General features: G+C 41.7%; 2 protein-coding genes across 3 annotated transcripts; both read right to left on the bottom strand.

Annotated features, from left to right (window-relative positions):
* Window positions 1-287: 287 nt before the first annotated feature.
* On the bottom strand, window positions 288-7,759 carry LOC130170390 (histamine H3 receptor). The gene is made up of 3 exons (XM_056377619.1): window positions 6,390-7,759; window positions 5,763-5,929; window positions 288-2,868 (listed from the first exon to the last, which is right to left on the bottom strand). Exons 1-3 carry the CDS (start codon window positions 6,664-6,666, stop codon window positions 2,011-2,013), a joined length of 1,302 nt encoding a protein of 433 aa, XP_056233594.1. The 5' UTR covers window positions 6,667-7,759; the 3' UTR covers window positions 288-2,010.
* A 148-nt stretch (window positions 7,760-7,907) lies between these two features.
* impact (impact RWD domain protein) lies at window positions 7,908-26,070 on the bottom strand. Of its 2 annotated transcripts, XM_056377620.1 has the most exons (11): window positions 25,887-26,067; window positions 24,622-24,750; window positions 24,472-24,524; window positions 24,284-24,346; window positions 24,057-24,142; window positions 19,687-19,818; window positions 19,509-19,603; window positions 18,189-18,262; window positions 17,545-17,635; window positions 12,320-12,454; window positions 7,908-9,740 (listed from the first exon to the last, which is right to left on the bottom strand). In XM_056377620.1, the coding sequence occupies exons 1-11, from the start codon at window positions 25,932-25,934 to the stop codon at window positions 9,693-9,695; spliced, it is 954 nt and encodes a 317-aa protein (XP_056233595.1). In that variant the 5' UTR covers window positions 25,935-26,067; the 3' UTR covers window positions 7,908-9,692. The 2 variants fall into 2 exon arrangements, with proteins under 2 accessions (XP_056233595.1, XP_056233596.1); XM_056377621.1 differs by lacking the exons at window positions 7,908-9,740; window positions 12,320-12,454 and adding an exon at window positions 16,939-17,307 and having other exon boundaries at window positions 25,887-26,070.
* Between the last annotated feature and the right edge of the window lie 145 nt (window positions 26,071-26,215).

The following is a 26,215-nucleotide window of genomic DNA, read 5'->3' as shown; positions in this document are numbered from 1 at the left end:
TGACTCTATTAGCCGTTTAAAAGCCTCAGGATTAGCACAGATTTCTTTTGCTACAGTCTGCGCCTAACATTTGCCTGAGTGAAGCTGGTGACCACATTTGTTTTGTTTTTGTCCCCCCCCTCCCATTTCCAGGCTTCATGCTAAGCTAACTCTCTCCTTGTTGTAGCTTCATATTTAGCGTACAGAGATCTTCACATCACACTCTCTGCTAGAAATGGGATGGGGCATCTCCACTGTCTGTGCTCCACATTTCACCAATAACATGTACAGTTACAAACCTGTGGTCAGTCAGTCTTCTCTTTATTCTTTCGTTGGCTGCTCACACCGACACACATTCACAGCCAACACACAGGAGTTTGGGTGGTACAGTCAAGTCTTTGAATAAATACTGCACTTAAAGAACACAACCATCTAGCTTGGCATGGATATTGTTGTACAAAAGGTTTTAATGCTGCTCTCAGTTTATAGTCCTGTACATTTGAACATCAACAAAAAAGAAGTGCAGACTCGGTGTTGGCAGATAACAGCTGATCCACCCTGCCCCTCGTCTACTGTTCACATAAAATGATAAATAACATCACTGTGATAAAAGTCCACTCAGCAGCCAGTAAACATACAGGTAATTCTCTTCTTCTCAGGTGCGCTGAACTCTGTGAAGTTCTCCTGCTGCACGATGAAGAACTTGAATCTTTTTGAAGATAAAAGCAAAAGGACCTTCTTTGTCAAATTAACAGCCATGAATTCAAAACTTGAAAGTGAAAGGCTTTTCACGTGCACAGGTTACAAAACCAAAAAATCACTCCTGCACATCAAATTTGATCTAAGTAGGAGTTGAAAGGTTTTCCGTGGAACGCTGCGTAGCGTCTGAGGTTGTTGTTTCCTCCGTTGTTCAGTTTAACAGCTCGGTGTGATGCAGTTCTCATATAATATCTCTGACTAAATCATGGTGATCGCCGGGGTCGATCAGCCTGTGGACGTCTTCACTTCACAGAACTAAACCACATCACTCCTTCCTGTCTGACGTACAGAGACTGTGAAGGTGAAGGTGCATGTTCAAATGTTAAAATCAGGCACAGCCTCTCAGGAGCACTTTAATTACTGCTTTACCTCGTCGTTAAAGGGACAGTTTGGGTTATCAGACGTGAGGTTGTCAGTCGGTGTGTTGCCTGCAGCAGATTCAGGTCAGAGAAGCAGCAGGAGTCGAGTGATGAGCGGCTGTGGACGAGGTCATCCACAAAAACCTGTTTTAAACACTTTTAAAAAAATACCCACAGAAGAAAAAGTTTTCGTTTTAATTTGAATATTTTCACTTTATCTGCCGTCAAACAGCCATTTCCTTTGGAACTACATTTTCTCAAACGTTGAAGCACCGTGTTCCTACGTCACTAAAATGTCTCTGTCTCCACACGACATGACTGAATGACATGGCGTAGACAGAGACAACTGCAGTGGAAGGTCATCGACAGGTCTTTTCTCGGCCTCTTGCTGGGCGATGTGTTGTGCCTTAGCTCTGTCTGACTCTAACAGCTGATCCGCGGAGTAATACGGTGCGTGCCGAGGTTGCGCCTGTGCAAGGGTTCACAAACTGTAATTCCAAAGTAAAGGGCTGTTTGACGGAAAGATAAAACTGTGAAGGATTTTCAAAATAAAGCATAGACTTCAACTGGTATTAGTTTAAAACAGGTTTTCCTGCTGACCCTGGTGCTGTGCTAAACTGGCAGCACACTGATCTGAATCTCCTACACACTGACTTCAGGTGAACACCTCACAACCCCACGTCCAATGACCTGGACTGTCCCTTTAACCACATCACAGCTACAGTTTCCTTCTCTGGCACACTGTTCATGACCATGTGGTGTTGGCGTTCTGCCGTCACACGCGCAGCGACAACTCTCTTACAAACATCGGCCTTTTGTTGTTGTTGATAGAAGAACAGTATATGGATTTTTACAATGTTTGACCAACAACAGTTACTGCATTGATAAAGCGTGTTAGTGCAACAGAGTGCGTCTAACAGGACAGCGCCTCCATCTGAGGCTGCACCGATTGTCTCTTAGGACACAGTATCTTTGAGAAAGCCCTTCGAAAGCTGCTGTGGCACAGCGGGTACAAGAACGGGTTGATGGCAGAGTTCAGCCACAGGAGCCAGAATGTGATCTCGTACCAGTGGTTTGCCACACATGTACCGCTGCAAGCCGCACGGATAATCATTAGCAGAGTGTAAGGAGCCCAGCAGATCCCAAAAGTGCAGACGATAATGGCCAAAGATTTGGCAATCTTTTTGTCTCGGGAGAGGCGTGATCCGTGCGTCCTGCGGCCAGGCGCCATGCAGGACGCCGTGTGCTGGAACAGCCTGGAGTGTTTTCTGTTAGGAGACAACTTCTCCCTCTGCATGAATATCTGACTGGTGTTTGGGTCCCCGCTGGAGGAGGGGGACAGGACGTCGTCGTCCTCGATAACCGCAGAGATAGCAGTCGGCTCGCTGGACGACACCTTCCTCGTTTTGACAAAAAACACGGACCAGGCTCCTCCGTCTTTGTGCCTCTTACTGTTACTCTGAGCCTTGGCCTCGTCCTCGCCGCAGGCGCCGCTGCTCTTGTTCCTGCGGTGGATGTTCAGGTAAATGCTGAGGTTGAAGAAGGCCACCGTCACGAACGGGGTGAAGAACTCGAAGGTGGAGGCGCTGAGCAGGAAGTACCAGGTGTAGTAAAACTCAGCGTAGCACTCGTGGGCCGGGACGATGCTCTGGCCGACGATTTCCTCCCAGAAGATGATGGCAGGGCCGTAGAGGAGGAAGGCCAACACCCACACTGCCACCATCTTGAACACGGCCTGGCGGGTCATGTTTCTCTGCGCTCTGTATTTAACCTGAGCCGAAAGAGAGGCACAAGAGTGAGTGACAGTGAAACAGCCTGAACATCCGCTCCACTACACGGCCACAGTGTTCGCTGCTCACACACAGTAATAAGAGACTGACAAACACTTCTGCTCCGAGCGTCTTGTTCAAATGCCGCCGCCTCGGAGCAGCAGAGAGAAGCTGTGAGTGAAACCCTCTGCTGACGGTCTTATATATATATATATATATATATATATATTCAGGACAAGAGCCACATTCACTGATGCAACACAAGAGAGTGAAAGAGACATCCGGTTCCTCCCGACCCACTCCTCCCCCCTCATCATCTTCTCCTCCGCTTCATTTTCACTTCACCTCTTCTCAGTCTAACCTCTGTCACTCAGCTGGGCTCCTCTGTTTCCACTCTCTCCTGTTTCTGATAGTTTTTTATCTTTGCTTCGCCTGACACCATCGAATGTTTCTCTGCGGTTGCAACAGCTGGTTCTGACAGCGTGAGACATTGATCCTGCTAAATGTGACTGTGGCTAAAGAGCAGCTTAAAAAATCCACTTTCTAACCGATTCTGGCTCCAGTGTCTCTCAGCGTTGATTACAAAGACAAAGCAACACCCATTTCCATTTTAAATGACATAAGGCCTGGAGAAAATAAATAAGATTTCACACTAAGATACTGAGATTAAACCATGAATCAGAAAGAAATAAAAGTAGCTGCGAAAAAAGCGATGTAATTACCAAACCCAGCTTGATAAGCAGCCAAATAAAGTTCTTCCTCTGTTCATGTGGGGTCCATCAGTTTTAGCAGCACATGAAAATGATTTTTTCTTTTCAAAGTTTCATCTTAATCAAGCACAATTTAACATGTATGCTGGGAGATCCTGAGATTTAATCTTGGGAAGATATTTTCTATGTAAAAAAAAAAAAAATCAAATGACCAGATATTGAATCTGGTTTTACACTGACCAATAAATATCTGCTTGTTTTTGTTTTGGGTTAAAACTCTGTTTAATAGTTAAACTTCAGCTATTTCATCTTCAACTTGCATTAAGTTGAGAGGATCACCAGACCTTACATCCTACATTTCCCACGATGCAACTCGATAAGATCTCTGATTAAACCCCCAAAGAAAACTTCGATCCCAAACTGGGGATAACCCTGATGACATCATGATGACATCATCAGGGTCTTCAAACTTTAGCTGTGTCTGACATCACGCCCTCATACCCATACCCTCGGTGTGGTTCAAAAATCTGACACCGATTCCTCGACTTCGATACCACTTCTTAACGACTTTTTTCAATATTGATTTTATCAAAAAGAAAATTACAATGCACAGTACAGTACAAATTAGATTTTTACATTAGTTTTATTTTTAAGCGCGGTCTCTTTACACACTCACACCTGTTTAATTAAATGAACAGCCAATCACCAGCATCATTAGATCTTGGTCCAAGCATGCTCCGTGCTGATTGGCTCACTGACGATGATGAGACTCATTTACTCCTTCATTACTCCGTATTGAATTTTGGTATCAAATAACAAGACGTTTTTTCGATCCTTGATAGAATCAAACCAATTCGATGGGACCATAAAAGTGTTGATGCCGAGCGCTGCACTCACTCACTACTCCCCATGTAAAACACACTCAGCGCTTTCGTCATCACTGTCAGCTGTTGATGTTCCTTGACGGCACTATATAGTGGATACGCACTCGGAGGGACACTACGGAGGGTCTTTGCTTTGTGTCACCAGATGTGAGGCTTCTGTTGCCTAGCAACCTTGACAACATGCAACTTTCTATTTTTTGCAAAAACTTTAAGTTTTGAGACCCGTGATTTTTAATAGTTGAAACCAAGCATTTAAAAGTGTAATCCTCAGACTCTCTGTTGGTGCAGTTCCTCTAACGACCACTAGAGTCTGGCTCCAACAGTGAGTCAGTCCCCATAGACTCCCATGTTAAAATGTCCAACTTTACAGCAGAAATAAACATGTTTACAGCCTGGTACAGAAACTGTTTTGGTCTCTAGAGCTAATTTCCTCCTTCATGACACCTGTTTATATAACTCACCTGTTTATATAACTCACCTGTTTACATTTTATTAAGGATTAAGTTAATGGAAGATTGAGGGCGTGGCCTCTTTGAGTGACAGGTGGTTGAGCATATGTTTGCCACAAACTCTCCACACACGCCCCTCCTCTTTTACCATTTTTGGATTAGTTGGGAGTTAGGGGCGGAGTCAATGTTGCCAAGATGGCGACGGTGGAGCAGCTCACTCTGAGCTTCAAAACCGCTCTTCAGAAACCTGTGGGTGACGTCCATCTTTATTAACAGCCTATGTTTGGGCCATGAAGGATTCACCTGTTGGAGCCTTCATCGCCCAGGAAAAAAGGACGTATTTGAAGGACTCTTCGAAATGAGACGGACGAGTCGCGCCGCTGTGACACAATCTTCAAGCGCAGCGACTGAATTGGGAACCAGCTCGACTGAACAGGGAGGGATTGTGATTTCAGACACGGCCTGTGTAGCGCTCCTCAAGTAAAATGAGGGTGTCAAAACGGTGGAGTGCTCCTTTAACTGAATTATAATCATCTGTTCAGACGGCTGAGTTGGCTGCTAATGTGCACATTGACAGTATTTACTGACCGGATTAACCCAGACAGTTTCAAGTTCTGTCTTTAGATTGACTGGATAAAATGAGAGATTAAAGCCAGACTCTCTATAGTGGAGGAACACAGCAGTGAATGTAAATGACTCCTCTCTGCAGAGCAAACTGCCCCAGGGGGTGACACCTCTTAGAATGGACTGTGGTAGTATGTCAGGTGTGTGTGTGTGTGTGTGCTTGTGTGTGTGTGTGTGTGTGTGTGTGCGTGTGTGTGTGGTAATGAGCACCTCCACAGTCTATACTTACAGCCCTTGTGACTGACAGGAAGCGGTCATAACTAATGAGGACGATGTTGAAGACTGAGGCGGTGCAGAGCAGGTAGTCCACGACCAGCCACACCTTGCAGAGCCCCTTACCCAGCATCCACCTGCCTGTCAGGTTGTATGGGATGTACACTGGGATGCAGAAGGCACCTGGACCACACACACACACACACACACACACACACACACACACACACACACACACACACACACACTGCATAATAATTAAATCCCAGAAAAAACACAGCATCACCATTAACACCTCTCAGCACAGAGACCTTTTACCTGTGATTAAAAATCACCTGGTCACTGCTTGTTCCCAAAACAAAACCACCGCAGTGAGAGAGAGAGAGACGTTTAGAAACAAAAGAGAGAGAGAGAGAGAGAGAGAGAGGGCTGTGGTTTAGCGGGTGTGAGAGCATCATGAAAATAAAACAGGGATACAGATACAGATACAACAAGGATGCCAGGTCTCACTCACTATAATTATATTGCAGGAACATTACAATGTGTTTGGCGCGTGCACAACAAGTGTTGGAGTGGTTTTTCATTCATAGGCAGGAACAAAAGGTGAATTAGAGACAAAGAAGAAGAAGATGCACCAACTCACCCACGAGAAAATCAGATATGGCAAGGTTCAGAAAGAAGTAGTTGCTCTGATTCCTCAGGGTTTTATCCACAATAAAAGCTGTGATGACCAGCGCGTTCCCGGCAACCACCACGACAACCAGAGTCACCATCAGCACCGATAAGATCACCACCAGGTAGCCCGGGAGGACGGTCCCAACCTCGGACACCGCGGGAGTCAAGTTGCCGCTGGAGTTGGACTCCAGAATACGCGCGTCCATAGTTAATGTACAGCCACAGTCATTGTAGACCGGTTTCATCTCACGCACAGACACGAGGAGCAAGTCCAAGTGCGCGCCCGCACCTCCCGCTCCACTTCACCAAGGAGTCACACAGGGCTGAGCACCTGTGGTAACATGAAGACACTTTCTCCAAATCTCCCATGTTTCTCTCCAGGAATAGATCTGGGATCTGGAGACACAGGCTGATGAACCGGAAGCTGCTTTTTTAATAAGGAATAATAAAACTGTTTCTCTGGGGGGGTCAGCCCGGTTATTCCCGGTGCTGCTGCTGGATGTGCGGGCTCCGAGGAGCTCACAGCTGCTTTTGTCACATGTCAAACGTGCGGGAGTGGATAATAAGTGCTATATCCGGTCATTCTTTCAAAATAAACCTTTGTCATTGAGGTTTATTAAAATTAAAACAAAATAAATATCGGGAAATTAATAAAAACAAGGTAAGGAGATGAGAAGCAAAGGAGAGAAAATAAACAAATCTTAAAAAAGCGTAATGTGTTAAATTACAGCAACTGTTCCGTCAACACTTTACTTATCAGAGCTTATGATATTCAAAGCCAACATGTGGCTGAGGAGGGAGATATAAAAAATAAAAACACAGCTAAAATATAAAGGCTACATTTTCGTTTCCATCAATTCAAAATTACACATAATTCAAAATGTGTTTTCTGAGACAAAAAAAAAGTGTGACAAATTCCGGGCAACTTCCGGTTTTCATCAGGTGATTTCTGCACACTTGACTTTTAGCTTTTTTTTTTTTAATTCACCAATTCAATGTACAAGACAAGATAGGGAATGAATTTACAGAAATGAATAACATTCAATAAACGATGGTGGAAATGATAACAGGCTTCAGCACAGTCAAAACATAAACATGAAGATTTGGAGAAAGAAAGATTAAATCAAAATAAACATCTGAAAATTATTAAAAACAAGGTAAGGAGACGAAAAGCACAAGAGAGACAAGAAACAAATATAAAAATTGATTCTTGGTCCCAACCACTGATCAAAGGTTCAGGCTTTGATCAAAAGCTAAAGTGAGGCAAACTGACATGAAATGACCCGAGCTGCAGGAAGCAGGTCGTCATGAGCAGATAGATGCTTACACCCAGCATCAAGACCAGTGATCCAGATGTCACAGTCCTGATGACTCAAGCTGACAACACTGAGGACATGAGGGATAACCTTCCTCTCTTTAGCCTTTCATTTAGCCCAAAGTAGGTAATGATGAGGGATGTTTTTAAGGAAGACATCAGAACATCATGCAAAATGAAAGGTCAGTTTAATTTCAGAAGAAGCTGCAGCTTAGTCTACAGATCAGGTCAGGCTCTTGATCCGGATCATTACACCTTGTGTAGTGTTTTCATTAAAGACACTTGAAAATCAAGGATGCTTGAAAAGCGTTGAATATTAAATAAAAACATATGAAATAAAAAGCATATAAAACAGGGCTGAGCAATTAATCAGAATATTATTCAAATCACAGGAGCTGCAATGTGTCACAACACACCCTAAATGAAGCGTTGTGGTGCTACAGAGACCCGCAGTCTACAAATCATATTCTCCAGACTTAAAGGAACATGGCTGTTTGCCACAAGCTCCAACAAAAATCACATCATTATCATTATTTTTATATTTTTTCCAGAGAAACTAAATAAATCATGACTCTTATCACAATCGCAATATCTGCCAAAAATAATCACATTATTATTTTTGTTGCACATCGTTCAGCCCTCGAATAAATTAAAAAATAAAGAACCGACACTGAAAAACATCTATCACTATTTTATCATAGATTTTTTTTTTTTTTAATTTCAAAACACATTTCTTCAAAAGTTAGTTTTTGTGTTACAGTGTTTTCCCGGTTGACACTTTCCATGACGGTGAAATCACACGCTAGCTGCCAGCTAGCTACAGACTCCTTTATCTGGACAGTTATTAAGACTGTGTTTGATTAGCACTTGCTCTTTACTTTGACACTTTGACACTGCCACTAATCCAAGTGTGATTATTCTCAGTGGCCGAAATGAGCAGGAAGCTTTGTGCGCTCAGACATGGAGGAAATTTCAGGAATCTATTGTGTTATCATTCAAATGAAATGTCCTTATTGGATCATGAGTTTTACTCCCTGAAGCTACTGAACAGATAAAAGTCCATTGTTTTTTATACCACAATAGTTGGGTTGAGGTGGTGGAAACGACCTTCCAAGTGCGCAGATGAACCCTGGACATTTTTAGAAAGCCGTGCTCTGCTGCCTGAAGCCGCCGCTGCAGTGGTTAATATGCAGATTGTTTCTTTCCAGGGATCAAGTGACACCAAAACAGAAAGGTGACAGAAACCCCACAGGAGCCGGAGGGAGGTGAAAGCCTTGAGCGAACAAGCACCTGCGATGCGAACCTGAATATCAAGCAGGTCTCAAGTGGATGTTAAATGCAGTTGTGAACATGAACGTGTGAGTGTTTGCGTCTGTAGACACGGGAACTTCATTCTGTCTGATCATATTTCTTGTACATGCTGAATGAACTGTGTCTGGATTTCATTCTGATCCAGATTCAGCTGAATTAACATTTACCAGAGCAAGGATCGTATCAACATCCACACAGAGTGAAGTGATAGAATTCAAAATGAATGGTAAAAAAATATTCATTCATTCAGGTGTGTAATGATCATGTGGCTCAATAATCCTATTGTGTGAGACTGATGGATCAGATCAATAAACACCACACTGTTTATGTCAAAATCAGTTTCTATACAAATCCCCACTGTTTGGTTGTTTTAATGAAAAAACGTTTTCATTCCAACATTTCATTCCAAGGCTTCCTTGTCAAAATGGTGCAATATAAATTCTAAGGTTAAAGCGACCAGCTGAAATAACAACTCAAAACTCCTTGGAGACATTTTAGTACCTTAGTTATTTTGAATAATTTGTCTCTAATTGCATGAATCAACGCTTGTCTCCCTCCAGACGTTTCCGAATCAGCTGAAAACAACTTCTTCACTTAATTAAAAAGCGAAACCTGCACAAATGTCTCTTTTTCTTCTTTTGAAATTCATTTTGTCTTCTTGCTTTTTGGCCTTTTGTTCTTGGCAGCTGCATCCTGTGAAACAAGAGGAAAGGATTAGACAACGAACAGACTCATAATTATCTTACATCAGCGCTAACCTCAATGGTGCCAATGCTTTTTCCATGTTTAATATTTGAGTGGTGTTTTACAACCCCTGACACTTTTTGCCTGAACTCCTGCTGTGTTTTTCTGTGTTAGGGAAATGTGTAATTTATAATGTGCTGATTGGTACGCTCCAAACTGTTTTTAATATATTCTAGAATTATAATAAAAGGCAAGCGCAGATGATAATTCTCTAAAATACAGCAGGATGATAAATATTAAAATAAAACGTGAAAACTTTTAATATTCATGCAGCTCTTTCATAAGTCACATGGTGTTTGCACTCTGGCTGTGGAACCATCCAGTCCTGTGTAATACTGGTGGTTCAGCTCTTATTGTCTCTGTCCATTTTTCTCCTGGATACAATCCAAGTTTCCAGAGAGTTTATTAATTTTACATTTACCTGTGGTAAAACTATCTCCATTCACTTTTCCACAGAATTATTGTCCTGTTCCCTAGTTAGTCTTTATCTGAAAGCATATCTTTCAGCTAGCATATCTTGAAAGTATTGTACGGTGTTTAATACTTATACACATACATCAGGAACTGACCTGAATTGTTTTGTTTCTCACTCAGACAATAGAAAGTTCCATGTTTACTAGATGAAGATTTAAACCTAGAGCTGAGGGTGTACCTCAAGGGTCAATTCTGGGTCCTGTTTTGTTTCCTTGTAAACACTTCCTCTTTTCCAAGAGTCTAGGTTAGCAGCATTACTCAAGATGGCAGCGTCGGCCATGTTCGTCAGTCCATCACTTCAGGTTACATCCCTGTTTATCCAGAGTCAAATAATCTATGAACCATTTTTGTGATTGTGTCATATTTTGTCTCGTCTTGAGTAATGGCTAAAAAGTGTTTTCTCAGGTCACCATGACCTTTCACCTTTGACCACCAAAATCTGATCAATTCATCCTTGTGTCCCAGTGAATGCTTGTGCCGAAATTTGAAGAAGTCAAGGCATTTCTGAGATATCGTGTCCAAGAGAATGGGACATACGTACGTCCAACCCGATGGACAACCCGAAAACAATAGCCGGCTCTGACTGTCGCCGGCGCTGAGACATAAAAATCGTGACAATTATAAAACGGATTAGGGAACACTTTAAAACGGCGACCATGAACTGCGACACACCCGGTTTGTATCCAGCTGGGAACCTTTGTTGTGTGTTGTTCAACTCTCTCCCCTTGTTTTCTCACATCTTCCTACTGTCATAAAACAATTACTTGAAATAGATTAACAGTTAAAACATGGATGGATTCCCACGGCATTCGTGGTTCCCAGTGGATGAATACTAATGACTTTGGTAATCATCTGATTTTGTCATTGTTTTATTTTTGGAATGACTTCCCTTGTGTGTCTTGTGGTTATTTTACTTTCTGTCTTTCTCCCTAGTGGGTTTCACCTGTGTTCAGTTACCCTTGCCTCCCGCCTGTTTCCCTGTGTCTCTCGCTCCAGTGCTTAGATTTTCTGTTTTACTTCTGTTGAGTATCCTCAGTGTCTCCATGTGTTTCTGTTTTTTTGGACTTGTGTTTCCGGGGCCTGTGTCTGCATCAAGTGAGACTTTTGAGTGTTTTCTTTGTTTAATAAATCACCTTTTTTCCTCCTTTGGATTTTCTGCATTATGTCTTTAACACTACAAAACCCAACACCAGGAGGTGGACATTTGTAAGATATCTTGACAGCTTTTGGGTGGATTGCCATGAAATGTGGTTTACGTCAGGGTGACATCTGAACATCATCTCAACTTTAAACATCACATCACAATGTCTTTTGAAATGTTTAATCTTCATTTTTGACCCGTCAAATCAAAAGACCCTGGATATAGTTCAGTCAGCGAAGGCCGACAAAAACTAAACTGTTTGTCTTGGATTTGTTTAAATGGTTATTGCTTATTTTTAAAGAATTTCATGAACTGGAAACAAGCCGTTCTGCAGAGGTTGTAAGTCCCTCTGCCTGCAGACAGTGGCCTCTAATTTGCTGTCAGGATGGGAATGAAATAAAGTGTGGATTTGTACAGTAAGTTGATGGAGTTTTGAAGTAGGATACGTTTAAGAATAGGTTTGCAGTGCCTTTAATCTATCTGAGGCAGCAGCTCAAGGGTGAATAATGCTATCTATGGAATAACTTCGCAGAACACAAGCTTCAAAGCAGCCTGGACTAAACTTCAGGCTGGTGAAAGCAAAGAGAAGGTGTTTGATCTCCAGAACAAGTGGCAACCAGACACTTCAAATGAACCAACGTAACATGACAGCTGCTGAGAAGCTACTGTGGAAACACAAAGCGAGGCGAACAGACACTCTATATATCAATATAATACATCTATAACTTACCTGTAACTACACTGTTCAAATACCTCTGACTCTATGGCAAGATTGGGCTGTAAGTCAACTGAACTACAAGATACCAGATGGTTTCCAGCATCAGAAAACTGACACCAAAGTCAAACTTGACGGATGATGTGTCAGAGGAAGATGACAGAGCAATATATATAAGAGTCCCAGAGCGTGTCTCACCGAGGAGGCAGTGTATCCCTCCTCCACCAGGATGTTCCTCGCACAGTTGTTGATGTGTTTGAAGCGGTCAGGACCCAACAAAATACCTCCATACCATCGAGACACCACCACCATGACGTTACGCACATCCAGGATCTGTGGTGAGAGACAGACGAGCTATATGTGAAATGAGTGTGAATTTGAGGGAGCCAGGAAAGAGACAAGTATATTAAAGACTGACATAACAACATTCCCTGGCAGCCATTTTCAAGCAGCAAGATATTTCACACCAGGTGCGATACAGTGGATGAGTTCTCATTACGTACACCTGGCTCAGCTGCCAGTCTCCCACACAGTTTCACTTTCATCTGAGTGTTTAATTTGTAGATCCGGGACATGTTTAAGGTTCAACTTATTCATCTGTAAAATCATATGAAATAAAACCATAAATGTAAACTCAAACAACGTAAAAATATAATCCTCAAACCAATAAGACATGTTCAAAATAGTCAACCATAAAAATACCATTAAAACAATGGAGTAAAAAAAAAACTACTAAAACTTCTCTAATCAATATTTTTCTATATCAATAAATGGATTAAAAGGCATTTTTAAGATCTTTTTGTTGCTGAGACTTGGGGATGTGCAAGAACTGTTTTTGTAATCATCATATTAACAGTGGGTCAAATGACTCCATACAGATAATTATCACCCTCAGCTCTACAGGCTGTTTCAGTGTCGTTAACCTCAGTTATGATTCTCCCGCAGGGAACTTTGCTGTTTTGGTTTGCAGCGTTCTCATAAGTGTTGTTTCCAGATGCAGCAGCCAGCTGTTTTCATCAATAAAGCTCAAACCACTGTGCGCTACCTGTCCCGCTCCGACAACGAACAGCAATCAAACAATCTCTCAGGACGTGGTTCAGAGTACAAACAGAGCAAATAGGAAAGTGAAACTGGGCCTATTAATCAGGTGACTCTAAATGAATGCTAATGTTGCTTTTTATCTGTAAATAAGGCAATTGTGTGCATTTAACAGCAACTAGGTGTCTCCTTTGACCTCCTTGGGCTAATCTTGTCCTCTCTACTGAACATGCAGTGATTCATTGACATTAATCTCATCAAACTGCAAGTAAATAGAAAATAAAGTAATTCCACACATTTCAGACTATTCCTTTAAAATAAAAGGGATGATTTGGCTCAAATGACTGATCTGTCATCTCATCTGCATCTGGCTGCCGACACTATTCATCACTATTCATCTTTTATTCATCAACTCACACTTCCACATTCACGAGCAGAGAGCACAAATATCAATGAGGAAACGGGTGTGCAATGAGATTGGAGAAGAATGGATTAAGGAGAAAGCTCTTCATGTAAATTGCTCAGCACACTGAGAGAGTCACAAGTAGAAGATTAATCAGTGAGTTGAGGGAAAAGCAGGAACACAGCGGAGCTGATGCTATCACTCCAGTTACAGTTGGTCAGTCAGCTGCAGGACGCGACCTGAGTGACCTGATAGTGCGTCTTTTAATCTGCTCATATGTCCACATGTTTAAAACAAGACGAGGTGAAAACCTAGCATATGGCTAGTTCACATATGGGTGTGGGCAGGATGCCATTTGAGAACCCCCCCCAGTCCAGGGCAGAATTTCTTTTCCAGTCTGACCATCTGCCTTGTCCTTTCCTCATGCGGACTCATTAGGGATGCGATCATAGACAATAAACAAAAGCTTAAATGCTAATTTAACATACCAGAATTAAATCCCCATTTCAGCACCACGGACAGCACCACAAGGCCACGGCCTGCCAAAACAATTATTCATAAACTGCAATATTTAATAGAAAATAATCTCAAAATGCAACAACGAGCTTCCAGCATAGAAATAAAGAGACTATTGTCATAAGAGATCGAGCGCCGACAGTGAGAGTGCATTTCTGATTTTGTTGTTGTTTGCACTACAGACCGTCCCTGAGCGAGTGCCTGTCATTCATTCATTGAGAGCGGACTGGGCTTACATATGTAATCAATCCTCACCAATGCCACCCGAGCTGTCCATATAAAAAAACAGGGAAATTAGAAATACAAGGCCTGTTACCTTCTGTAGTTGAGGTAAATAAAGGTCACTATTTGAGGAAATACAGTGGTTGAATACAGTTGTAGATCAACTGTTAACACGCCCTGATGAAGTAACTGAAACTGTTTGAATCAAATTGTTTTTAAGAGCAACAGCCAATGGGAAAAGTCCAACATTTGGCCGACCAATGGTGTAACTTCATCACTCACTCAGTCAGTCACGGACATTTGTGCATGCAGCACCCAAAAACAGCATATATGAGGGGATGTGGCTGAGTTTGCATTTGACTGACGTTTTGGTTTAAAACACTAGTTGTGTTGACAGCACCATTATTCAGATGGTTAGAAAAGGATAAAATACTAATTTAAACCTGACCACTTTGGGACAATGCAACAAGCTAGAAACACAACAGTCATATTATCACTTTGTGCAGTTGATCCATCTGTATTAGCAAACTTTTTATCCATCCAGCAGACTGATTTGGACTCTCTCCTCTCTTTTAGCTCTGTTCTGGTCTCTACCAACTCCTGGGGGAAACGTTTGGCTCTTTACTTTATGTTGACCAGCTAGCCGCTAACTGTGTCTGTCTGCAGATGGGTACATTGTACTTTGGACTTATCAAAGCTTCTTCTTCAAAACAGTTGCCTGCATTTGTCAACAAAACTAATGTGGGTTGAGCTGAAAGACACAACAATGCCGAGTACAGCTGAGGTCAACCACAGGGTTGGTGATAATTCTCTATGGTTTCCTCACTACAGACGACAACTTTCATGTTGCACAGTCATCAGAGCCACTGTTAATATAAGAAAATATTATCAGGGCAGCTTTAATGTGAAGAGCCGTGACATATGCATGAGACTAAAAATGTTTCCTGGGGCTGAAAAATAGATCAGAGATAGATAAAAGTTGCATACTCCTTTGCAAGCTTCAGCAAGTTTGTAGCTTTTTTTTTCTCATTTATGAAAAATGTGTCTGACTGTTTTGGAGGGAACACTGAATTAGTCAAAGCTTGATTCATCTGAATTCTGAGCAACAGATTGCTGTTTCTGACACACACCAAGAATCCAATGCAGTATTTCACACTGATTTATCTCTCTAAAAGGGTCACAGCGGTCGAGCCGACTGCCGCCATCTTATGAATGAGTATGAACTTTAACTTGAGTCATAAATCTCATCTGGAAAAGTGCTGACATGACTCTGGACCCTCCGGTAATGAGGATCACAGAACGACTACAAGTCATCACCGAGCTCCGATTACAGCAAACTTTCTGTTTTGTCACAAACCTTTCACTGGCCTTCATTCAATATCACAGGGACACAAAAAGTGTGTGGACAAGTGCACATTTCGTGTTGTGTGGGTGTGTGGGTGCGTATGAATCATAGTGTCATCTGACAGCACAAGCCAGTGACAAGTGTCTCTTTGATATGTGAAATGAAAAGATTAATAACTGTGAAGTTACTGTTGTGGGAGTGATTCTCCCTGGAGAGTCACAGAGTGGAAGTTTACACATTATGGAAATACTAGTGGTGTGTGTTTTACTAGTGCAGTCCTGTAAAGACTCTGTGTATTTAGTCATACAGTATGTTTCTCAAGCAGCACACTCACATAAATTAAAGCCTGGCTCTGCCTTCAGGATGAGCCACTCAACAAGTTCACACCATGATTCTGATTCAGCAGAGACCATGATAACGATGTGCTACAATAAGATCAACACTACCCCTAACATGATGATAATTACTTCGCAAATATCGCAATTAAATGTCTCTTAAGCAAAGTGGTTTGACTCTTGGTGATGTTTTCATGATATAATGAATTTCAACTAATGTGACTAATGTGTGCAATTAGTCAAATAATCACTCAGCCAATCAAAAGATGAATTGGAAACTGCTTTGATTGCTTTTGCCTAATTCATTTTTCCAAAACATTTGCTAAATCCAGTTTTTCAAACACAAGGATTTTCTGCTTCTCTCTGTGTTATATCAGTTTAAATCAAGGAATTTAGGTCTTTGGACTTTTGGTGGGACAACACTGGGATATTGTCAGTTTGTCTAGCAACATCTTTAGGTTAAAGTTTAAATATTGAACACTTTGGTTTATTATGGTTTATGAAAAATTGCAAAACTAATAACAATCCCATCTTTATTTATTATTATTTATGTTTATTGTTAAAGACCCCCTCCAATGAAAAAATACAAACAAATAAACCTGAAACCTCGTCAGTACGGAGAGAGAGAGAGAGAGAGAGAGTCAGCATTGCACAGCCGCTAACACTGTGTCAGCCACTGACAGTTACAAGCTAACAAACAACATAAACAGATGCTAAATATGCTAACTGCTCTGATCCGTTTGGTTCTGGTCTCAGACTCCTCCTCTGAGTCTGGGTCTGACTGAGGCTCAAACATGTGGCTGAGTCTCTGATGTTTCCTCCTCTGACCATCTTCATACTCTCTGCTCTCTCACCTGTGACCGAGAGTTAGCATTAGCACAGCTGCTAACACTGTGTCAGCCACTGACAGTTACAAGCTAACAAACAACATAAACGATTAACTAAACTAACCGTTCTGAGCGGGACGCGCTGCTCTTTCATCTGTCAGGGAGAAAGTCACTTTTTATGAGGGAAAACCAAATTAAATAAAATATGAATCATAGCAGAGAATTTTTACATAGTTTAAAACATGTTGCTAACAAACTAAGGTAGTGAACTTGGCAGTTTATTAGGTACACCTAGCTTATACTTTGCAGTTGTAGATGGTTGTAATGTTCAGTGTTTGTTGAAGCAGTAAGTAAGAGAGATGTTGGTTCAGCTTTACCACAGACAACATGAGGTTGAAGTTGACTGTCGGAGGCAGTGGGAAGCTCCTGGCTCATAACCACCCCAGTTTAAAAGCCACAGCAGATGCCTCATTATGCAGACTGGAAATGAGCGAGGCCGCCTGGAGCAGACACCAATTAAGGATGCAAAGCCAAAGTAAAGTTGGATGCAGCAAGTAAATTCAGCAATGTTCTTCTCATATTAATTCTGGGGAAAGCTGTGAGTACTGCACTGATTCATCAGCTCTTCTGGCAGTTTTTTCCTTTTTAAGAAATGCAACAATCAGTTTAGTATGCAGCAGAAAGAGTCATGTGTTTGGTGGAGGTCAGTGTTTGTGTTTTCTGAATAGAATGATAACCTGCAGTAAGTGAAGCAGCCTCCCGCCTGCAGCTGTCTCCCCGTCGTCCTCGCAGTCCTGCAGGAAGCTGTGCTTATCTTCACAGTAAATCCTGTAACACACACAGTCACAGCAACTTGGCATTAAAACATGTCTGGGCAGAAAATGACGCTGTGACACCGGCAGCCTCTTCGTCGGTGTCACAGCCTCTTCGTTTTTTTCTTTTTAAAGTGGTTTAAATGTCAACATCTCCCCCCGTGAGTAATGACCACCCAGACACTGCATCAGCAGCTCCACATCGACTTCATTAGACCATGCTAAAAAACACTTTCCCACACAGGCAGGCATAACACACAAACACACACACACACACACACACACACACACACACACACACACACACACACACACACCTTTTCACACAATACACAACAGTCAGAAAAACCTTCATTTTGACCTTTAATTGCAGCAATGTGGCCTTTAGAGAGACAGCAAGGCCTTCGATCATCTAAACTTATCTCATGTTTTCTCCACTAATGAGACACGATATGAAAATACCCTGAAGCTGTCAGTATGATTTACATTATACAGTCATGACAGATATATCTTTATAGTTCCAGTCAAAGGTTCTGGACCCCACTGTGCACATATCTGCCCGTACTGACCTGTATGCATAAATATTATGAGTGGCACTGGCGATCTTCTTGTTCTCGTACAGCTTCTCCAGAACCATTTTCACCTGCAACACACAACAGGCAGAACCATGAGCATCAGGACACGTTCACCTCTTCACTCACACGCACTTCTACGTCAAAACTCCTCAGACACTCAGAGCAGGAGCCATATTGTTTCCAGGTTAGGAGTCTCATTCCTGTGGACACGATTTCTCACTAACAAATTTGGCACAAACATTCACTTGGACTCACGGATGAAATTATTAGATTGGATTCATGTTTTGACTTATGATTAGATTTTGGTGGCTAAAGGTCAAAGGTCACAATAACCTCATCAGTTTTGGCCTTGTGAACGCAATATCTCCATAACACCTTGAGAGAAATTCTCGAGATCTGGTCAAACATGTTTACTATATTTGCTTATTTACTGACTCTTCAGTCTAGACGCCTTATTGTATTATTTATTTGTCGTATTAACTTGATTACTTTTCTTTCTTTTGTATATGGCCATGAACAGCAGGTGTGAGGGCGGGAAGGATGTTTTATTTTTTGTGTTTTTCAGTCTTCAGACACTCTAGGTATCACACCCTACAGCTGCTGTACTGACGTAATATAAAAAGAAGGAAGTTGGAGATGATGCAGTATCTGTGCAAATGACTTCAACGTGCCGTCTGACTCATGCACAAAACAGCCTGTTTATGAGTCACATTTCATACAAACAAAACTGAGTTTGAAAGGCTAAAAATAGATTTTAACAATAAACTACGATTCTGACTTTCCCTCCTCGGCCTCTCCAGTCCTTTTTCATTTGTCTCAGTTAACGATGAATTTCACATTTCCGGTGCTCCTGTAAAAACACAACACCTCTGCAGTGTTTGTATTTGTGTCCCATTGCTTCCTGTTTCTAACTGATCCTCAGAGATCAGTGAAGGCAGAGTGTTTCAAGTGAAGACAGACGCAGTTTAGACATTAAGGTTTTTCTTTGAGAACTGAACACTTCCAGATTATTACCAGACAACATGTAAATCCTGTGCAGGCCTCAGTTTATTCAGATCTGAATTAACAGCTGCGTCTGTAAATGTTTTAGTCCAAATAGCACTTGACAGCAGGTGGAAGCTTTTAAGACGAGCCGGTGCGTTTCTGAAAGGTCAGAGTGAGAAGATCTCGCAGGAACGAGACAGACGAGGTTTCAATTAGGAAAAATCTTCCTCCTCCAACAGCCTCAAGGAACTTCTACTGAAACTTGGACAAGCTGATGAAAATAAAGTAATTTTGTTATTTAGAAAAACACCAGTAGCTCATGTGCTGTACCTGTCTGGGAGTCACCACAGGTGCCAGGTGAGGCTGGAAGGTGCTGCGTCGGTCTGTGATGGGATTTCCGTGTTTAATTGGAGGCAGCTCTTCACCTGCACGATGAAAGGTCAGACGTCACACCTGAGCTGTGTTTTAATTTATATCTCTGAATCCAACACAACAAAATGAACGGTACCGTTCGTAGGATCCATGAAGAGATGTGCGTTTTCTGTGTTCAGTTTCAGAGTCCTGAAGTCAGGTATGTCTTCATCATCATCGTCATCGTCCACCTCCTCAGACGTCATGTTCACCTTCTCTGGCTGATTCACTGAAGCACGTCGAGGACAAAACATCATGTCTTGTTAAAGGAAACCTGGTGCAACCTGAGCAAAATAATTTACCTTTACATGACCAATGGTCACATGACCCGTTATACCAATCAGACAGTTCATAATGGATGATATAAATTACTAGAACCTGACTAATAGATTTTTAGATGCTAATATCATTTTCAGCACAGATCCTACAAATGTGACTCAGCAGTGTAATTAATTAAAAAATAAAATAAAAATAATAATAATAAATAATAATAAAAAAAATTAATTTGCATAGACATATACTTATTTAATTAGATTTATCTACTTTCTTAGGTCCACTATCTATCTATCTATCTATCTATCTATCTATCTATCTATCTATCTATCTATCTATCTATCTATCTATCTATCATCACATCCAGCCCCATGATAATAATATAATAATAATCCAGGGTTACAGGGTGAGGCTGTTACATTTCTGTTACTGTCAATAAATCCTGGGAAAATACCTCAACCAAGGATTTGTTAACCCTTTCTTTCAGCACTAGACAACTTCCCCAGCCTGACTCTGGCTCTCAGCCCTGATGTCAGTGGTTCCTGCTGAAGATGTAAATCTTTGAAAATGTCACAAATAAATTGTCTGTGAATCGTTTCCTCCTTCACTCCGCAGTGTCTAACAGAGACTCAGAAGTCAGCAGTAAATTGAGATTTCAGCCACTTGCTAATCATCATCATTTGGCGTCATCACTGACAGCTGCTGAGTCGCACAACTCCAGTGTTCATGCCTGTAAAATATGGAGCATTGCATTGTGGGATAATAAGCAGAAAGTAGTGAACATGCCGTGGAAATATAGAGGATTCAGTCACATACTCACAATTCAGACATGAAGGTAAATACAGTGCACTATCTACTAGATTGGGGGGGGGGGGGTTCAGACACAGACGAACTTTCATTTTGAAAAAAGCCTCAGTAATGATCCTCAACCAGGAGGAAAGAGTGAGACTTGGAGTGGTGTGAGTCTTTGTGGCAGCAGGATGGTGAACGCCATCCTGCGGTCTGGAAAACAATCAGGAGAATTACGTCCTCTGGGGACGAGGTCACGTCCTCCACGTTTTCACTGTTTCACACAGATTCTTTTCTTCCTAAACTCTCTGAATATTGGTCTGTTACTGTCCGACCACCACAGTCCACATGAGACGAGATCTGATGACAGTGTCGGTTCACTCATCAGAGCCCAGTTCAGTTATTATCCTGCACTCACAGCGAGGAGATGAAAGAGCTCCAGCTCTCGGGCCACATGGTGAAGGCTGCGGCTGAAAGCAACACCACAGCTCTGTACTACGAAGCAGGTTCAACAAACCCAGGATCACTTTGAGTTATCTGGCTTAACTGATCCTAACATTGACCGTCCTGGATTACCTGTACTGCAGAGCAGGTTATCACCTTGTTTTAAAAAAGTTTTAATATGAGAAGAGACGCTGATACCTCAGTGGTATCGACGTCATGAAGTGAGAATCAACAAGGTGAAATTTAAATGATATGATCACATGACTAGATTAGAAAAGAAACAGAAATAATTTTCAATGATTAAAATCAGTGTAAGAATAAACTGTAAATAAGAACAGGTATCATTATTAAGTTATACGTTATATTTATGTAGTTAATTTATATATATTAAGTTAAATAAAAAGTTAATGTCAGACTGTTTCTGCTGCAGAGAGAAGAAAAGTAGCTGATATCTGATGAGTCAGTCTGACTGAAATATTCATTTATAATCATGACATATTAATTATATATATAATTATTAATTTAACAGTGTGTGGACCGTTGTTGGTTTAGTTTTTATTCTGAGCTGCAGTGATGAAGAAGAGTAAAAGCTTCATCCTGTCCATTAAAGAATCTGTGTTCAGTTCAAATGAAGATATAATAGTTATTTTATTTCTATTTTGTGAGATAGAAATAAATATAAACTCTCCTCTGTTTGTTAGAGACCCTGTTTGAAAACCAGAGTGGACGCATGGAAAGACTCAACAGGAAAACAAACACTGATTTATATAAATAGCTACTGATCCTATTATTTATCACTTTATTGTAAACTCTCTAGTTCCCGTCAGGATCCTGTAGGAATGATGACTCAGTGTTTCCAGCGATCTGATTGGTCAGGAGTTTGGCTGTTGACGGGTTTTGATCTGATCCTCTGAAGTTAACCTGCATCAGAGCAGGTTAGGAGTTCAGTATCAGTTACCATGGTGATTTATCCCGGTAACAAGAGAACCACCGTCGTAGGACTGACAAGCCAGAGTTAAACCTGAAGTTACCTCGATAACCTCAGATCCTGCTTCGAAGCACAGACCTCAGAGCTCAACAAAAGCCTTTTTTTCTGTGAATATTTTTGTTTACGTCTGATTTTCTACTGAAGTGAAGCACAGCGCTCAATGAATCACAGGGAAACTAACAGTGCAGAAGTTAGCAGAGGATTTCACTGACAGTACTTGTTAGTTGGATCAATTCATTCAATTTTTTTTTTATAGGATTTGATAATGAGAAAAACACCAGACTTATCATTTCATTTTCTCAATAACAAGTAACTGAGACCTCAGACGCCCCAAAGACAGGAAATGGCAAAGTTGAGCTGGTTACAAATCCAGAAAGCTTGCTGTGATAATGTGAAGCTGAGTAACGTCTGCACTGTTTATTCTGTGCATGTACTGACACACGCACATACGCACGCATGCACGTACGCACGTACGCACGCATGCACGCATGGACACACACATGCTGCCAGAATTAATCTAAAGTACGTGGGCCTTCATATTTATGTGAACAAATCTCTGCTCTCAGGGTTTTTCTTTGCTCTCATTCAACCGAACTTCATCATCAGGCCCATTATTTCTCTTTACTTTTCATGTCCTCGCTGTTGTTTACTCCTCTTTCATTTCCTTTTCTGTGAAATGTGGGTCTTCAGCCTTATCACCCCCTCACACACTTCTCTCTCTCTCCCTCTCTCTGCACCATGTCTGTGTCATTTGAATGGGAACAAGCCGTCAAACCTGCACCTCTGCGCTAAAGTGCTGCAAACAGTCAGACTTATTACCACATGCTTTGCAGAGAGACGGCGATTTGTGCTCCACAACAAAGAGAAGGATAGTTAATGTTTTTCAGGCTTCTTGTTATCAAGGAGACCATCTGCCTTAATAATAAAACACTGCTGGTCTTGGCTTTCGGTAACAGACGACGTTACATAGATACCTATCTTAATTCAGTCAGACACAGCAGGGTTTTTTAACGCCCCTACAGGCCTCTGTGTTTGTCGAACAGCTTCAGATCGCAGCAGAAAGCTGGATCACTGATGCAGGAGCATCTCAGCAGAACCTCCATGGACGACACTCGATTCATCTGGACTGTTTGTCTTAAAGAAATGATCTAATATTTGACCAGGTGAAGAACAATATCTTTTATCAGACCTGGAACTGGAAGCTACAGAGTGTTAGCATTAACATTAGTTTATGCTACTAAGCTACAGCTGCCAAAACTTACTACAGAGAGTTTTCCACTAGTGTTAGCATTAGCATTAGTTTATGCTAGCTAGCTACAGCTGCCAAAACTTACTACAGAGAGTTTTCCACTAGTGTTAGCATTAGCATTAGTTTATGCTAGCTAGCTACAGCTGCTAAAACTTACCACAGACAGTTTTCTACCAGAGTGTTAGCATTAGCATTAGTTTATGCTAGCTAGCTGCAGCTGCTAAAACTTACCACAGACAGTTTTCTACCAGAGTGTTAGCATTAACATTAGTATATGCTAACTAGCTACAGCTGCCAAAACTTACTACAGAGAGTTTTCCACTAGTGTTAGCATTAACATTAGTTTATGCTACTAAGCTACAGCTGCTAAAACTTACCACAGACAGTTTTCTACCAGAGTTTTAGCATTAACATTCGTTGCTGCTGAAACTTGCGACAGACAGTCGTCATTATTAGTTATTGGTTAAATATGAGAAGCCTGATCTGTGGACAGTGAATTTTGAGTGGTGCATACGCTGGACAGGCATAGCAACAGTAACCAAGGGGGACAGGGCTTAACAACCTTTCAAGTAAAACTAATGAGTGCAATAAAAATGCCCGCACTCGCTGCTCTACAGCAAGCTCTGCTGCACTGATAAGCGTCTTTCAAGTCTCATTTCAAGCCATTATGAACTGCTCATAAAAGTGCGACCTTCAAGCACAAATTTCATTTTTCACACCTCACCTGTTTCCGAGCTCTGGGATTTCTCCACCAGGAATTCTCTGATTCTCTCCACCCACAGGTAGAGGATGCTCTCCCCCACGTGCTCCCTGTGGAGATTCAAATATTTTGAAATATATGAGGGAGGACCCTCAAAGAGACACAGACTGCCAGGGAAACAATGGTGAAAGGCCTTTGTTGTCACTGTACAGTACGTCCTCGTGAAGTCAGACATTATGAGAGGCACTCACACATAGAGGTCTTCCAGGCTGTTTGCCAATTTGGCCCTCTCAGGGCCACGCAACCACGCCGCACTACAACAGCCGAGAACAAACAGAGGGTTATTGAGCAGGACGAGTGGGTCTTTGAGTGGCATGTTGTTGTTCCATCAGTTCATCAGATCGCCTCGAGATTACGTTTGAAAGGCAAATTGACTTACTTGATCTGGTAGATGGGAGGGGCTGCGCTCGGATAATCGGGCGGGAGAATTATCTGATCAATTAGAGAAAAAAAAAGCATCATAAATGTGATTAAGAACAAACTGCAGAGACGGACACGTGACTGATATGTAAGGTTTTTTTTCCTCTACCTGTAAACATGCTGTCAGTTTGGGCTCGTCTAAGTCGTTGGATATTTTGATGCAAAATATTCTGGATGCTTCATCAATAACACACCATTCATCACCGTATATGGAAGACAGAGCCTCCACCTCTTCAATCTGAAGAACAGAGGGCCATAACAAATACAAAACATCAATGTGGGTCTGTAGACTAGTATGAATTAATCCATAAAGTCATTTCAGCGTTTGGCCCAGTGATGTGCTGAAAGCTTCGACAGCACACAGTGCTACACCACGGCTTTAACGCTTCTGCTTTAATCCTCAAAGTCTTCCACCATCTGGACAATAAAAATATTCCCTCTGCTGCAGGACAAAAAAAAGACTTTTAACTAATTCCACCAGTTTTGATTCTGTTTCATAAACTCCCCAAAAAAAGGTGGAATAAGGAAATTACATGTTTGTGCTCAGTTTGTACATTATATTTATATTTACATCAGTGTAACTTATTATTCTTTTATATTTTCTTACAAAATAGCATGTTAATATTCTTTTGTCAGACAAAAGGAGCAAAGAGACGTGACACCTCTGGATACCTGGACAGGAAATGTAGTCGAAGCTTTTTATAATGTGCTGCAGATAAAATATTTTTTCATCCAAATGGCCAAAGAGTCTTTGACGGTTGTGGAAATATCTTCAGAACAGCGGTACGTGTTGTTAAACAGCCTCCTGTGATTTTCAATGATTTCCTTTTCCGCTGTGATCTGAATGTAATGTCAGTGCACGAAGAGGCACGAGCCGGAGCTGAACTACACGACAAAGACGAAGCTCCGTTAAAGCTAAAGGTTTAATGACGTCTCCTTATAATGGTGTCAGTGTGTGTTGTTTTCTCACTGTTTCGGCTGCACTGTGCTGATGTGTGGCCTCTGTGCAGCCTCAAACATCACAGGCCTCACTGCTAATGAATCCAAGCACCTTGGGAGCAACCTGCAGAGTGTGTGTGTGTGTGTGTGTGTGTGTGTGTGTGTGTGTGTGTATTCCTCTTTATTTTATGGTCTGTGCACAGTTGCTCATGCATGTGCATTTTAATTATAGCACCATTGTGATTTTCAGACTGATACTGAAAAGGTTTGTTTGTGCCATTAATTTCAGACCTGTCGGCTGCTGGTCCTTTGTCACACCTGCCCACAGCTGCTGTGTGTCCAATACGACAGTAAACAGGCAGTAAACAGGCAGTAAACACAACTTGTCAGCCTGTGTTGAGTCTATGAGAGGTCCTCAGAGGACAGACATCTTACTTGAGACTGAAGATCTCCTTCATTCTCCGGGTTTAAGATGTCGGCCATTTGTTCACTTCATCATCGAGTGTCAGCTGTTAAAACGTGAAGAAAAGAGAACAGATAAAACTTAAAGCACGTGAGCTACATGTACAGTATAACTCCAGCCTGCATGTGTGGAAGCATAAACTACTTCCGGGTTTTTGTCTTCCGGTTTCCACCACTCAACAAGAGACGAGGCGCTTTGGAGCGATTTTGCAGCACAACGAACGAAGCAGTTTCCTGTTTTTACGATTCTTCGTTAAAGCGCACGTGACGAGCAGCAGCGCGCGCGACTTTCTATTTTTATT

The sequence above is a fragment of the Seriola aureovittata genome, chromosome 6 (genome assembly GCF_021018895.1).
Source record: "Seriola aureovittata isolate HTS-2021-v1 ecotype China chromosome 6, ASM2101889v1, whole genome shotgun sequence".
Classification (NCBI taxonomy): Eukaryota; Metazoa; Chordata; class Actinopteri; order Carangiformes; family Carangidae; genus Seriola; species Seriola aureovittata.
Note: the sequence above shows the minus strand (reverse complement) of the source record. Positions and strands in the feature narration are given on the sequence as shown.

What these genes read in the sequence shown, in the direction of transcription:
- LOC130170390 (XM_056377619.1), bottom strand. Translation starts at nt 6,666, where the DNA reads ATGAAACCGGTCTACAATGACTGTGGCTGTACATTAACTATGGACGCG. An exon ending in CATATCTGATTTTCTCGTGG is followed by an intron (nt 5,930 to 6,389) that starts GTGAGTTGGTGC and finishes TGTGTGGTCCAG; the next exon opens with GTGCCTTCTGCATCCCAGTG. An exon ending in TCCTGTCAGTCACAAGGGCT is followed by an intron (nt 2,869 to 5,762) that starts GTAAGTATAGAC and finishes CTTTCGGCTCAG; the next exon opens with GTTAAATACAGAGCGCAGAG.
- impact (XM_056377620.1), bottom strand. Translation starts at nt 25,934, where the DNA reads ATGGCCGACATCTTAAACCCGGAGAATGAAGGAGATCTTCAGTCTCAA. An exon ending in AACTGACAGCATGTTTACAG is followed by an intron (nt 24,525 to 24,621) that starts GTAGAGGAAAAA and finishes CTAATTGATCAG; the next exon opens with ATAATTCTCCCGCCCGATTA. An exon ending in ATCCCAGAGCTCGGAAACAG is followed by an intron (nt 19,819 to 24,056) that starts GTGAGGTGTGAA and finishes GACGTGCTTCAG; the next exon opens with TGAATCAGCCAGAGAAGGTG.